Below are 13,608 nucleotides of genomic sequence, written 5' to 3'. Positions count from 1 at the left end.
GTTGTGTTATGTTGTTTTTTATTTTGTGGTGTTAAGAGAACTTCATAGATCTGTTTCAGTGAAACTAATACGGCGGAAACCGAGTATTTTTAAAGTTGCAAGTAAGCTTTCAAGCAATTCACACAATTTTGAACATTAAATTACGGGAGTTTTTTAGACGTTTATTTCCACTGTTGCAAAGTGATAACCGAGTGACAGCTGTTAAATAGAAAGAAAAACTTTAAAACCTTTGGGTGGATTTTTCCTTTTATTAGAACTTTAACTCAGATTTCTGCTCATCTTCTAAAAGTTTCGAAGCCAAAACTTTATATATGGTCAAATTAGTTTTACAAATTCTTTTTATCAAATTCAGTATACCTGTTGTCTCTATTACTTTAAATACTTGTGACAATTAAAAATTAGGGTTTATTATGAACAATTTACATATAAATAACTTCATTACTTAGGAGAAACTTTTAGATGAAGGTAAAATAGGTTAGATAGACGTAAAACTACATCTAGTAGATGTTTTTGATATGACAGGACAGTTTTTAGATTTTCTGTATAAATTGATCTCATTTTATAGTAAAAAATTATATCAATTAAATTATTGAATACTTTTTGTGAAAGACTGTGTATTGGAAATTCAATTATTTAGTTTTATAACTTTTCAAAAAGTTCAATGAGTTTATTTAAATTTAATATAATTCCTTTTTGGGTATAGTAGATGGTATAACTTTGAGCAAATCAAATATGGTAAATATAATCAGCAGCTATATGCTTTTTTTACAATTTTTGTTGTTGATACTAAAATCTCAAACTCGACCACTCTACAATTTCAAAAAGATTATTCTGTTTTAGTTTTCACACGACTCGTATAAATATTTTAGACTGTAAAACAGTTTTTTTTATACCGGGAAAATTAAATAGTCGATAGACTGATATCTTTTTAGGTTATACCGAGCAATTTATATTTTTTATTTATAAATTTTCAATGTGATTTTAGATAAAATTATTTTTGTGATATGTATGAAAACATTTATTACTTTTCTATCGATATTTTTTTAGGGTAATGTAAATCGATATATTAAATTTATATAAAGATATCATTTAGATTCAAATCATTCACTATCCTACATTTCTCCTCATTTTTTTGGGGGTCCAACCTATGTATTCCTCCCGCCACCCCCCAAACAACCATAAGTGCTTTATAGTATTAGTTCTAGAAGATTCTGTTGGTGACGAGGAAGAAAACACATTTTACCTAGTTCCAGGATGCAATTCTTCAGACTAAAATCCTATAGTTTGTTAAAAAATCAGTGGTAGTGGTACAATTCGAAGTCTACAGCTGAACATCCTCAAAGAACTGGATCAAATAACCATGTAAAAGTATGGACACGGACCACAGGTGAATGCCCAATGGTCAGTGATCAAATGACGCCTGCAAATATTAAAAATAAGGGTTGGAGAGACATATCACCAAGCGGGAGTGGTGAATTGGATGAATGGCTTGGTCGAAGCAAGTTCTGCGGAGAGTACCCCAAAATAAGGGAACCATATTCTTATATACTTCTGCATGTTTTATTTAATGGGTTCATAATCATACTTTTGTCTGCAACTTTCCCTATCCCTAAATTCTAACAATAAACAAAGGAATATAAAAAATTATTTATTATAATTAGTACAATTTACATTATATTTAATTATTCCACTTGGATAATTTTTGTTAGCTACTGTGAAAGGAAATTTTTCCATACCATTACAGGCACTTCCTATGTTCCCATCTTTATCAACAACCACTAATCCACCAAAGAACGTACTATACTTTTCAGCTATCCTTGCTATTGCTACGTTTGCTGCTTTCGCAGGAGATACTCCCTGTCGTAATTGTTCAACAGCTAAAAAACTGAAAATACACCAAAAAACAAATATGAGTAGTTCATTTGTATCGACATCCATCAACAATAAGTGAATTGGAAATATTTTCACTAAGAAAACTGGTTAAAAAAATAAAAGTAGTTCATTTGTACCAATATCAATAGTATGATATTAAACAATAAATGAAATGAAACTATTTTACAGCTTTTGTAGGAGATACTTCCTGGTCAAAAAGTATTAGTTCATTTGTATTAACACTTATAGTATTAAATTTGACAATAAATAAATCTGTAATTTTCAAAAATAAAGCAACAAGCTAATAACTAATTATTTTTCTTAAAAAAAAGATCAGCATTCGATTAATCTCCTTATTATTTAGAAGCTGTATATGATATATGTACACTTCCAAAATGTAAATTATGAACACTCCAGTAAAACATTTAATAGTTACCACTTTGAACTCATTACTTACTCTTACAGAAATTTATTAAAGATTTAATGCAATGATTATAATTAAAAATCACCCGACAAACCTTGGTAAGAATCTCATCATGATATCACCATCTCCAGTAGCAACAGCAGCTCCTATTTCGCTATCTGCATAAGCACCTGCACCTGGTATGGGAGAATCTCCAACTCGTCTAAAAATAATAATAAGTCATGTAAAGAATAAAACCTCGCAGAAGGGATAGACTGAAATGGAACGTAATTAGAATTTCAATTTCAATTATACAAACCCTGGAATTTTGAATTTAGCACCGTTACTAGAAGTTCCAGCCACAATATGTCTGTTCCCAGATATTACTATCATTCCTATGGTGTCATGATTTTTCTTATCAAATTTATTTAAGGGAAATTTGAAAATTTCGTTTGAAATAGGTTCTTCTGTCACACTATAAGGACCACAAGATGTTTTAGGATCAGGTACTACATTCTGAAATATGATTGAATAGTCATAAAAAATACCTTTTTAACCAATAAAAACCTTCCAAAAATTGGGTTGACAATTATTTTGTTTCCAATTTTCCCACAAACCCAACGAAAAGTTGGTTGACAATGATTCTACGGGAAATCCTAAATTTTTGGCAAATTTTGTAGCCAAGCTTCCTACTAGAAGTGAATGTTCTGTATTTTCTAGAACGTGCTTGGCTACGTGAATAGCATCTTTGATTCTCCTTAAACCCCCAACTGCTCCCATATCGAGCGTATTTCTAGAAAATAAATTTGAGATCTTATTAAAATGAGTATTAAAATTTTAATAAGTACCCATCAAAGATCATAGCGTCAAGTGTAGTTTCTCCATTTTCATCAGGAGACCCTCCAAAACCAACTGTGGTATCACACCTTTCATCCTGGCATGATTTACAACCAGCTGCTAGCGCTTCTACGGCTAAATCTATTTTATTTATTTCTCCAGATTCTAAAACTTCCCAAGCTGCAATAAAACATCTTTAGTATACTACAGTAGAACGTTTTTTATGTTTTAAAATAATAATTACGTTTCCTACTTACCAGAAAACTCTGAAATACAAACAATCACTTCTTACCTGCTTTTGTTGCATTTTGGAATCCCCATGTATTCACTACCAATGGTATTATAGCCAATGACATATCAATTGTAAGAATTATTGTAAAAACCGTTTTTTTCATATCGGAAATTTATCTATGAAAATAAATTATATAAATAATTGAATCAAAAAGTGCAATTTAAATATTACCAAAATATAACCTATTTACAAAAATATTATTTTGTATTACCCTGTAATATTGTAGAACGGTAAACAGTATTACCAACAAAATAAAAAATTAACCATTGAAATTTCGAATTTAGTTACTTTGTTAGCGAGTCTGATTCCGAATCAATTTAGGACCTACGGCATTCGCGCTCGCGAGTCTAAGACCTCACCCCCCGCGAACAAGTTTCTTAAGTGCGCATGCGATCGGCTCTATAATGATTCGGAATTTGGCCCTCGAACAAAACTAGTGTTTCACAAATAAATGCCTAAGATAAAAATGCACTATATTAAATTAGATGTAACCTAAAAGAAAAAACCGTTTCCGTACGGAGGTTATTTAAATGTGCTTGAATTATTTTAATATAATATATACTTACGCGAAGGATTGAGAATTTTATGGAAAACCCTTCAGTTGCAGAAAAAATAGACAAAACTAACTATTACACTGTTTTGCAATGTAATCAAAATTCTTCTTTTGATGAAATTAAGCAGAATTATCACGTACTGATTAAAAAATTTCATCCAGATAAACAAAGTACTTCCTACTCGAGTGAAGAATTTATTATCATCGATAAGGCTTATAAAACGCTTAGTGATGAGAAATTGAGAAAAGAGTATAATGCTCTATTGTTAGAAGACAGCTTTAATCACAATTCATTGATATATGCAGAGGTTGATAAATCGAGCTTAGATTTTAACTCCAAAGGAATTGCAGAATTTTTGTGCAGGTGTGGACAAAATATTGAAATTATACAAAGCGATGTGGAAGATGAAGAATGCTTAATTGAGTGTTCTGAGTGTACAAACTGCATATTAATAAGATAAATTTAATTGCTACTTCCAACATTATTAAAGTTTAAATTGAATAACATCCCATTCTTTTTCACCATGTCTAATGTTAGGAAAACCATAGTTTCAAATTGTGAAAAGAAATTTTTGTTGAAGAATCTTGCAGAATGGACAGTAAGTATTAAAACAATTAATTATCAGCTTGAATTTCAAACTCGATTTTAGAGATTAGATGGAAGGGCATTTGATGAATTTAGAAAAGTTTCAATTGTTTTTGGTAAAGATTGGGGTTGTTGTCACGTTTCCTTAGGAAAAACTAGGTAAAAAAGTAATTATATTACTAAATATTGTGTTTATTCGTAAATTTAGAGTTCTAGCACAAGTATCTGCTGAAATACAACAGCCAAAATCATCTAGACCCAGCGAAGGTATACTAAATCTTAATATTGAATTAAATCCACTAGCAGCTCCTCATTTTGAAGCAGGAAGGCAATCAGATTTATCAGTTCAGTTGAACAGATTATTGGAGAAATGTTTAAAAGATTCCAAAGCTCTTGATTTGGAATCTTTGTGTATTAAAATGAATGAAAAAGTAATTATAACCATTTGTAATATATTTATTATAAAATAAAGTATTTTTAATGAATTTAATAGGTTTGGGCGATTAGAGTAGATATAAATGTATTAAATTATGAAGGAAATATATTAGATTGCGCTTCCATTGCCGCTCTAGCTGCTTTGGCGCATTTTAGAAGACCTGACGTCACTTGTGATGGGGAAGAATTCATTATACACAGTGTCAAACAAAGAGATCCTATTCCTTTGGTTATACACCATTATCCTGTGTGTATTACATATTCTATTTTTAATGGAGGGTAAGATATAAGTTTTTTAATTAAATCAATATTTATTATACTTTGATGTAAACTGGTAATCTATGGAAGCAAGTCTGGGGCCCTCAACTGTGAAAGGCCCTATACCATGGCTTTTAAGGAGTGGAATATCTCCAGTAAAGTGGAGGTTTGAGGTCAATCTTTGGAAACTTTTTGGGGCTTAACTGCAATGATTTAAGGTCTGCTTTTTTGGTTGGGCTTTAACTGTCTTCTTCGTTACTGCATTTGTTTTTGTAGTTCTCAGTGGAGTCTGCTGTTATGAAGTTGCTGCATCTTTATACTAACTGTTGCAGCTCTATCATCATACAACTTCTTTCAATTGTGTACAGTGTGTGCAGGAATTAAAGTTTTAAGATAAATTTTTGGGGTCCAACTTGTAAAACGTCTTTGTTTGCTAAAACTATTTGTTTAATACAATTTTGTTAATGAGAAACTGTTTAAAAATGTATGTATGTTTGTACTAAGTGCCAAACTAAAGAATATGAGTGGTTTTACTTTGCGAGTACTTGGAAACAGGGAAAATGACCAAAAACAGATATAGTAAAACAAAAGTCATAAACAAGTTTTCAAATTTTGACTTATGAGGTTTCTAGCTGTGAATAGAGGTTTGCTGTTAAAACTTCCACTAGAGATTTCTTTAAAAACTGAAATAAAATTAAAAAATTAACTTGAATTTACACTGTCATTGTTGATTAATAAGTCTTTGGGGTCTCCTCAGATCGGGAACATGGTCAGTACAGTGCTGTGGTACTAAATATTGTAGTCAATATGAATATCACTAGCAGTTCCTAATATTAACTTCGTTTTACCTAGGGAATATATAATAGCCGATCCAACTATACAAGAAGAAGGAGTAGCAGATGCTTTCATGTCTATAGGATTAAATTCCTATAAAGAATTATGTGGTCTTCATCTTGGAGGTAAAGCAGATTTAACACCGGAAATGATTCTAACAACTGCTAATAAAGCAGCTCGGAGAGCTGGTCAGATTGTGCAACAAATTAAAGAAACAGTGGAAAAGGAAAATAATGAAAGGTTAGAGGAATTAATATAATTGTTGTTGAAAAAATATGTTGGATATATAATATTTATTAGGTTGGAAAAGCAAAAAAGTGGTTGTGGTTTGAGTTTACTGAACCTTACCATTGAAGATAACGGAGGTCCAGGTGATATAAGTACTGTAATAAATCAGTGGGCGACTAAAGAAAAGAAGAATAAAAAGAAAAGTAAACGTAAAGATAAAGAATTGAAATCTAAGCAAAAGGAAGATTGTCCAAGCGAGACAGTGGAAATTCAAAAATGTGGTAAGTTGATGCTTATTAGAAATGTTTTATATATATTAAGCTCTAATTTTCTAGGTGAAGGTACCGCGGCTTTGGTACCTAAAGATCAAAAAGAGAATGTTTGGACTGTGATCGATAGCGATAAAGAAAATAGTGATGATGAAATTGAAGTTATAGAAGTACCAAAACCAGTCAGTAAGTATAGTAGATGTCAAATATTTAGTAATTCACAGACACTTTCAAGTAAAAATCCATTACAACTTTACATCTAATTGCGTCAGGTGTTCCACTGTGTCAGTGCACTGGTTTTGATTCTTTAATGTACACAGTAGACAAACTTGGATGCTATTTCTTTGTGGTTGAAAACTTGGGAGAGACCTGTAGTGCCAAATATCTTGGAATTTATCTGGATTAATTACTTACCAAGAGAAAGCAATTGGATTTATAAGATTTGACTCATAAGTACTTAGAATTCGTTATTGCTTCAAATTAAGTCAGTTAAAAAAGAAATATCTCATTTCTTCTAGAAGTATGTTCACCACATTGGTTCAACTTCTAATGAGCCTTCCAACCTAGTGATCTGTGTGATTTGCCTGACAGATTTTAGTGTCGTAGTGATCCCCCAAATTATTTTTTTTAAACGAAAGAAAATTGTCATCGGGTAATCTTACTATAAGATTATTTATTGCTATTAATCATTTTCTTATTATGAATTTTACAAATTACCAAATAAAAAAGAGGTTGTTGTAAAAAATATTCCAAAACTTATATTTTTCGGGTAGTAGTCATGGGTAAATGTATTAAAACTTGTTAGGTTTGTTAATTTTCCCTCTAGAGCCCTATTTTTGATGAAAATATGCTATTAAAGCACTTTAATTGAGTTAAATTCCGTGTAAACTATATTTTTGGAAAATTTTTTATGGGAAAGTAATGAGAAAATGCTTTGGATTTTATATATTTCCTCTGGAGCCCCTTCTACTTCAGAAAATGATGATGAGTGTCATTATTGTCATACATACAATGTCTTTACAAACAGAACAATTTTATTTATTCAAATAATATTTGTTGGAGAACAGAAAAGTGATTAAAATATGCTTAGATTTTTTATTTTCATAGTAAAGCCCTACGTTTTTTTATCAAAATTGCTTTTCAATCTCCTCTATTGAGGAAAATGCCATGTACGTATATAGATATTCAGATGTCATATACACTGTGATTCAAAAAAATCTAATGTGCCCTTTTTCCGGTGTATTCAGTGTTCTGATCTGTTAATGCCACTTCTTTTAAAAAATGGTCCCCCGTAAATCATAATATTGGTAATGAAAACATTGCTTGTCACTTTAAGGCCCCATTTTTTGTAAATATATAAATGAGTAAAATGCTATTAATTAGTTGAGGAATCCAAGTAATTTGTGAACAATCTTTTAAAGTACAAAATAACATGAATTTTTATTTTCCAGTTGATTTACTAGATGTTAATACGGACAGCGAAGAAGATGTAGTAGTAGTTCTGAACGCAGATGACAAAACCAGGAAAAAGAAAATGAAAAAATAAGAAACTTTGTATTATTTTTTATTTTATAGAAAACATTTTAAAATTGCAAAATATATTATACTTAAATATACTACATTAAATTTTTGTTTTAAATATTATTATCATTATTACGTTCCACCCAATTGCACGTATACTTTATGTGGTATCATTGTTAATGCCATTTTTCTGGTCCAGTTTATTGGCGTTTGTTTTCACGGTATAGATAAAAAAAGTCACAACTTCTTTTTCTTTCACGGAAATCGTTTTGAAATGCTTCATTAACGTCTAAAAAAAATTATTAAACCGAAATTGTACATGTAATTCTCTCTGTGGTACAAAAAATGATGAAAACAGTTGAAAATAAACATTTTAACACAATTTTTTATTTTTGGATCCCTGAAAAATAAATTTGGCCAATAAACAGTGAGGAATTTGAAGTAAATCAAAAGACTTGTTTTCCCTCCATATGGGGTGTAATTTCAAAAACAAAAATGAGGAAAAAATAGTTCAAAATAAACATTTAACAAAAAATTTTTGTTTATCGATCCCTAAAAAATTAATTTGACCAATAAACAATTACGACATTGGCAAAAAAAAACTTCTTTTAACCAAAATCCATAAAGCTTATCTGTCAAGTTTTTCCCCTATTTTAGTCTCCATATGGGGTGTAGTTTCAAGAATGGAGAAAAAATTCAGAAAAAACAAATCAAACAACCCAAGGGCCCAAGTCAGTCCAACCCAACACTAAAACCCAAATAAATGCAGGCACTTGGGCTCTGAAGAAGATTTATAACAAATTACATTGTATACACCCACTAAGGGCCATGAAAAAAGTTCATTACAGAATCTGGGCAAATTTTGAATGTCATTTTAGTCTTTCCATAGATTCAAATAGAGGTTATTTGATAGATGATTCTAACAATATTTGAACAAACAAGAAAAGAAGGAGTAAAATGGGTGGTTTGAAGTTTAAAACAGTCACCATTTCGTTTTACACCCCAATTTATCATCAGTACCTTGGTTGTATGCAGCGAAATGCGACATTTGGTATGCATCCTTGCTTATTTCATGTTGATAGCACCATACAAAATATTGGAGAGGTGAAGTAAGTGCTGAATTTCAACAATTACATTCCCACGCACCTAGATTTTGATGTCTTCATTGGAAAGTCCTTAATGCACCAAAAATAGGGATCGCGCCACTTGTAATTGTAAGAAGCTTCTGCAATTAACACAATAGCTGCAGCACCATCTTTACGGGTGGAATTATGATTTGGTCAAAAGTTTTAAAGTGCATTTTGAAGTTTTAATCAAGTCAAAGAACAATCACGTACTTAGACGAACTAAAATGAACCATGTTAGGAAATTACATATTTCGCACTGCACTAAAACAAGTCCAAATTCTTTCATAAAATATTTTAGCAAAATAACAAATTATGTACTAATTTTTGTTGGAAGTGTAAAAAAATGTCATACTAGAACAATTCTACAATTAACAACAATTAAATGTCTTAAATAGACACAATTTAAAGAAAAAAAGAGTACAAACGAAGGTTTTTAACTTTACACACAAAACAGAAAAAAAGACATCCGAGTACTAAAGGGTAAGACAATATGAATATTTGGTGTAACAAACGATAAATAACTTTTAAAATCAAACAATTGCAATGCATAAATGAAAAACAAATTAAAAAAATATGAGAAATTGATGAATATACTTGAAGAAAATTAGTACTTACATCTGCAAGTTGGGCTTTATTGAGACCTTGTCGCATTGGCACCTTATAATGTCTTTTGTACCTTCTCAAGGTGTTTACTTGTAATTGAAAGAGATCTACTTCCGGGACATCTGTGTCCGTTTCATTTGAATCATCTTCTGAGTCTTTTCTTCTCCTTTTAGTTCTAGCACACTGAATTATCATCTTGTGGTAGTCACAAATATAGTTGTGTCTAGCCTAATTAAAATATATAACTATCTGTTACATAAAACGATATTATAATGTATAAATATCAAGTGTATTTATTTTTTCAATATAATAAGTTGAACAGGTGGGCTATTTGGTTTCATGTATAAACGATTATGTCGCAATACAACGTTGTACAATACAGAAAATGATTCAAAACCAAAAAAGAAATCATAAGTAGCCATATTGTTTCATATGTGAACGATATGTAGAAATAGCAAAAATTAGTTACCTCTATTTTACTATATCAATATAAAACTCATTATATTGCCAAAATAAATTAATTATCAATTGAAAAAAATTGATAATCTACCGCTAATGTTATTTTAAGTCACTTACGTTACTGTCTAAGCCGAAATTTAACCTCCTTTGAATGGCAGTTTTTTGAATCTTCTTACTATACGATGCGTTTCCAGCTGGTTTTGTACAACGTTCACTATTATCAATTAAACAACAAATTTGATCTGTTGGGCCTCTTGAATCCTCTTCACCCGTACTAAAGCCGTTCATTTGTACTGTTAACTCACTAATAATACTTTAGAATCAGCTGATTGATACACCATCTTCTAGTTTACGACAACATTCGCCGCAATGTTTACACCTTCTCGAAATTGTGTACATCACCCCCTCTACTGAAAATTATATCTATTTCATCAATAAAATACAAATGCGCATTCCCGCAGTCGCAGCATATCTGCGCACAATTATCCAATCAAATACTTCGACTTGACTGGTCGTATTAATATCACGTAACAGCTAACTATTTCATAAAAAGTAGATTACTAAGGCAATTTTTAGATAGTTATATTAAGGAATAGTTCATGACGTCATTAATATATTAAGTTTCAAATATAAGAAATTAATATAAATATTAAGTAGTATAGTATTCTTTAAATATACATATATATATATATATATATATATATATATATATATATATATATATATATATATATATATATATATATATATATATATATATAAACATTTTAGTTACATAAAAGTATGGAATACCTTCAGTATTCAATATGAACAAATTGTAGATATACATGTTGCTTTGAATCGTTAAGATGAATATATTGTTTTCATTTATATAGATCGTATCTAACTTTGTACGAACATTCCGTATATGCGATAAAGGGTTCAATAGTGAGCCCTATTGTGTTACAAACATTCCACCGGATATTATTTGCCCATTGTTCCGAACGCAACGATTCAAGTGTACGAGATATAATTGTCATCGAGTAATTTCAAATCCATTCGACCAGCCAAATATATGCCAAAATTAATTCACAGTAGATTTAGGGATGTAAAGCAGTGAATAGATAATCAGATTTACGAAATTTAATCTGTAGAAAACTTAGTTGAATATTTTGATTTATATTTAAATTGAATTGAAAAAAAAATCAAATTCAAACATTAACAAAATGTTTGTTTGCATTGGCAGAACTAGTTCAGGAAGTGTACACTAAAGCGTTCTTTATAGCAGTGCAAGAGAACTAGTTCACCCAGTTTACTCTACTGCTTTCACTAGGGGATTCAGTGCAGTGCAACAAGTGTAATCTGGAAACGGTGGCTGTACAAATATCAAAAAGTACTAAATCGTTTTTATTTATTGTTAATATTACAAGATCTGAATGACATTAAATAACCTCAAATACAACAATCAACAAATGCACTACTCTGCACTATATTGTTCTATGTATCCGATCGAACTAATTCTATACACTCATGAAATAACCTGCACTCGTCCAGTTCAGTACAGTTCCAGTGCAGTTTCCAAATAGATAAAATAGTAATCGGAGATTATGAAGCATCATTGAAATTTCCAGACAACCCTCGTATTTGATATTTCTCTCTTTCAGACCTTCCGCCGGTTATAAATTGAGTAAAATGACACCCCATTTCTTACAAAACAAATATTTGTTTACCGTTTATATTTTCACGCGTCAGCTCAGATGTGCCTTTTGCAGTTTTGTATTTAATTAGAAAATTAGACTTGAAATATTGATAGCTTGTAGACATATGTGTTTCACGAGTCTTCCGATATGGCACGTGTCGGATCCTATACCTCAAAGAAGCCGTTATCTGCTTCCAGTAAGGACTCTACACACTTCAGCGATTATTATTAGACAGGTGGCACCCTCCGATGGTGACCAGATGGTTCGAAGGCATTCGACTGTGTCTTATATTTCAGAAAATAAAATCCTCAAATTATTATTTCGGATTAATGTGTATAAATACAGATGTCGAAAGTTTTTTCTTAACGATTATTTGGGTTATTTAAAAGATAAATAAAACTCGAGGGTATGTACAAGGTGTTTCAAACTTTCGTTTAAATATAATTACACACACCTCGACGTTTTTTAACCTCAAAGTTATTAACCTCAATACTATTTTCGTAGCAACTTTAGGAAAATCAATTATTTGTATAAATAATTCAGTAGACGTGTTGTTATTTACTATTCTACGGACAACTGATATTATTAAGGTCATTGTTTGGAATGAATTAGGATTTTTTGTATCCCAGTTACGACATCAAAAATTTCTAGCAACCCCTCATGAATTATTACGTGGGGTAAATGAACATGCAAGGTGTACCTACGTCAGTAGAGGCACCAAAGGGAACGAAATAAAAATATCACAACTCAAAGTGAATATTTATTCATACTAAATATTACAAAAATATATTTTAAATTCACCTGATCGTGATATTACAATAAATGATTCAATAATTTGCTTGTGGAAATGTTCGAATTATTTATTTTATTGAACAAACTTAGATAATATAAAAGACATTCGCTACTTTCACTAATTTCTTCTTTTTTAGCGAAGTTTCTTGGTTAGGTTAGGGTTTTTGACAGACGTGTCAGTGGAGGAAGTGAGAACTGCTTTTGACAGACGTGTCAGTGAGCACGAAACCAAAATGTGTGCAGAATGCGAATGTCATTTCCTATCTTCAGATAATAAAAAAGAAATTTGAGATAACCATCTTAACGATTGAATTATTAACAAAAAAATATCACAAAAAAATCTTTGAAACTGGCAATTTATAACTTAAAGATTCAAACTTTGACGTTTTATGCCCAATTTCAGCAACGTTTCGACGGTTTTGGGGCGCCTTTGACTCATTAATAAAGAGACTTGAATTGGGTTTTGAATTGCTTCCGAATTCAGCGTGTTTTTGATTTTTATTCGTCATAAATGATTATAGAAACAAATTATATTGCAGCAGCTTGGATTCGACGCTGCCATTGACCGTCACTGCAGATACAGATCGTACAATGGACACAGGTGGTCAAATAAGTTCGGCGAACCGGAACGATCGCGTTAACTAGTGAAATTATTAGTTAAATCTCAAGTTTAAATTAAATTTGAATGAAAAAATATCGGAATACGTTTAGTGTAAAAGTTTTGTAGGTTATGTGTGATTAAATGTAAACCTAGAGTTGTCGTTTTAGTATGTCCGATTTGTATAATATTTATTGGAGATTCTGTTTTCGTACAATGGAAAAAAAGGTTGATTTTCACAGGATACCGGCGTTTCAAAATT

General features: G+C 30.8%; 3 protein-coding genes across 5 annotated transcripts; 1 reads left to right on the top strand and 2 right to left on the bottom strand.

The window, feature by feature from the left end:
• Positions 1-1,637: 1,637 nt before the first annotated feature.
• LOC130895874 (N(4)-(Beta-N-acetylglucosaminyl)-L-asparaginase-like) lies at positions 1,638-4,100 on the bottom strand. Of its 2 annotated transcripts, none has more exons than XM_057803459.1 (7): positions 3,971-4,100; positions 3,405-3,520; positions 3,124-3,292; positions 2,843-3,068; positions 2,595-2,791; positions 2,391-2,498; positions 1,638-1,885 (listed from the first exon to the last, which is right to left on the bottom strand). In XM_057803459.1, the coding sequence occupies exons 2-7, from the start codon at positions 3,505-3,507 to the stop codon at positions 1,645-1,647; spliced, it is 1,044 nt and encodes a 347-aa protein (XP_057659442.1). In that variant the 5' UTR covers positions 3,508-3,520; positions 3,971-4,100; the 3' UTR covers positions 1,638-1,644. The 2 variants fall into 2 exon arrangements, with proteins under 2 accessions (XP_057659442.1, XP_057659441.1); XM_057803458.1 differs by lacking the exon at positions 3,971-4,100 and adding an exon at positions 3,576-3,667.
• LOC130895873 (uncharacterized) lies at positions 3,736-8,211 on the top strand. Its single transcript, XM_057803457.1, has 8 exons — positions 3,736-4,556; positions 4,608-4,702; positions 4,752-4,974; positions 5,037-5,257; positions 6,089-6,310; positions 6,371-6,579; positions 6,634-6,753; positions 8,019-8,211. Exons 1-8 carry the CDS (start codon positions 4,482-4,484, stop codon positions 8,111-8,113), a joined length of 1,260 nt encoding a protein of 419 aa, XP_057659440.1. The 5' UTR covers positions 3,736-4,481; the 3' UTR covers positions 8,114-8,211.
• LOC130895875 (histone deacetylase complex subunit SAP30 homolog) lies at positions 8,117-10,679 on the bottom strand. 2 transcript variants are annotated; one of them, XM_057803461.1, is made up of 3 exons: positions 10,395-10,669; positions 9,831-10,046; positions 8,117-8,377 (listed from the first exon to the last, which is right to left on the bottom strand). In XM_057803461.1, exons 1-3 carry the CDS (start codon positions 10,563-10,565, stop codon positions 8,249-8,251), a joined length of 516 nt encoding a protein of 171 aa, XP_057659444.1. In that variant the 5' UTR covers positions 10,566-10,669; the 3' UTR covers positions 8,117-8,248. The 2 variants fall into 2 exon arrangements, with proteins under 2 accessions (XP_057659444.1, XP_057659443.1); XM_057803460.1 differs by having other exon boundaries at positions 8,117-10,046; positions 10,395-10,679.
• Positions 10,680-13,608: the final 2,929 nt, after the last annotated feature.

This window comes from Diorhabda carinulata, chromosome 6 (assembly GCF_026250575.1).
Source record: "Diorhabda carinulata isolate Delta chromosome 6, icDioCari1.1, whole genome shotgun sequence".
Taxonomy (NCBI): domain Eukaryota; kingdom Metazoa; phylum Arthropoda; class Insecta; order Coleoptera; family Chrysomelidae; genus Diorhabda; species Diorhabda carinulata.
This window is presented reverse-complemented; position numbering and strand designations above follow the sequence as displayed.

Coding starts and splice junctions, on each gene's coding strand:
- LOC130895874 (XM_057803459.1), bottom strand. CDS start 3,507: ATGAAAAAAACGGTTTTTACAATAATTCTTACAATTGATATGTCATTG. Junction 2,792..2,842: donor GTCAACCCAATTTTTGGAAG/GTTTTTATTGGT, acceptor ATCATATTTCAG/AATGTAGTACCTGATCCTAA. Junction 1,886..2,390: donor ATGATGAGATTCTTACCAAG/GTTTGTCGGGTG, acceptor GTGTATTTTCAG/TTTTTTAGCTGTTGAACAAT.
- LOC130895873 (XM_057803457.1), top strand. CDS start 4,482: ATGTCTAATGTTAGGAAAACCATAGTTTCAAATTGTGAAAAGAAATTT. Junction 5,258..6,088: donor TATTCTATTTTTAATGGAGG/GTAAGATATAAG, acceptor CGTTTTACCTAG/GGAATATATAATAGCCGATC. Junction 6,754..8,018: donor AGAAGTACCAAAACCAGTCA/GTAAGTATAGTA, acceptor TTTATTTTCCAG/TTGATTTACTAGATGTTAAT.
- LOC130895875 (XM_057803460.1), bottom strand. CDS start 10,565: ATGAACGGCTTTAGTACGGGTGAAGAGGATTCAAGAGGCCCAACAGAT. Junction 10,047..10,394: donor ATTTCGGCTTAGACAGTAAC/GTAAGTGACTTA, acceptor TATTTTAATTAG/GCTAGACACAACTATATTTG.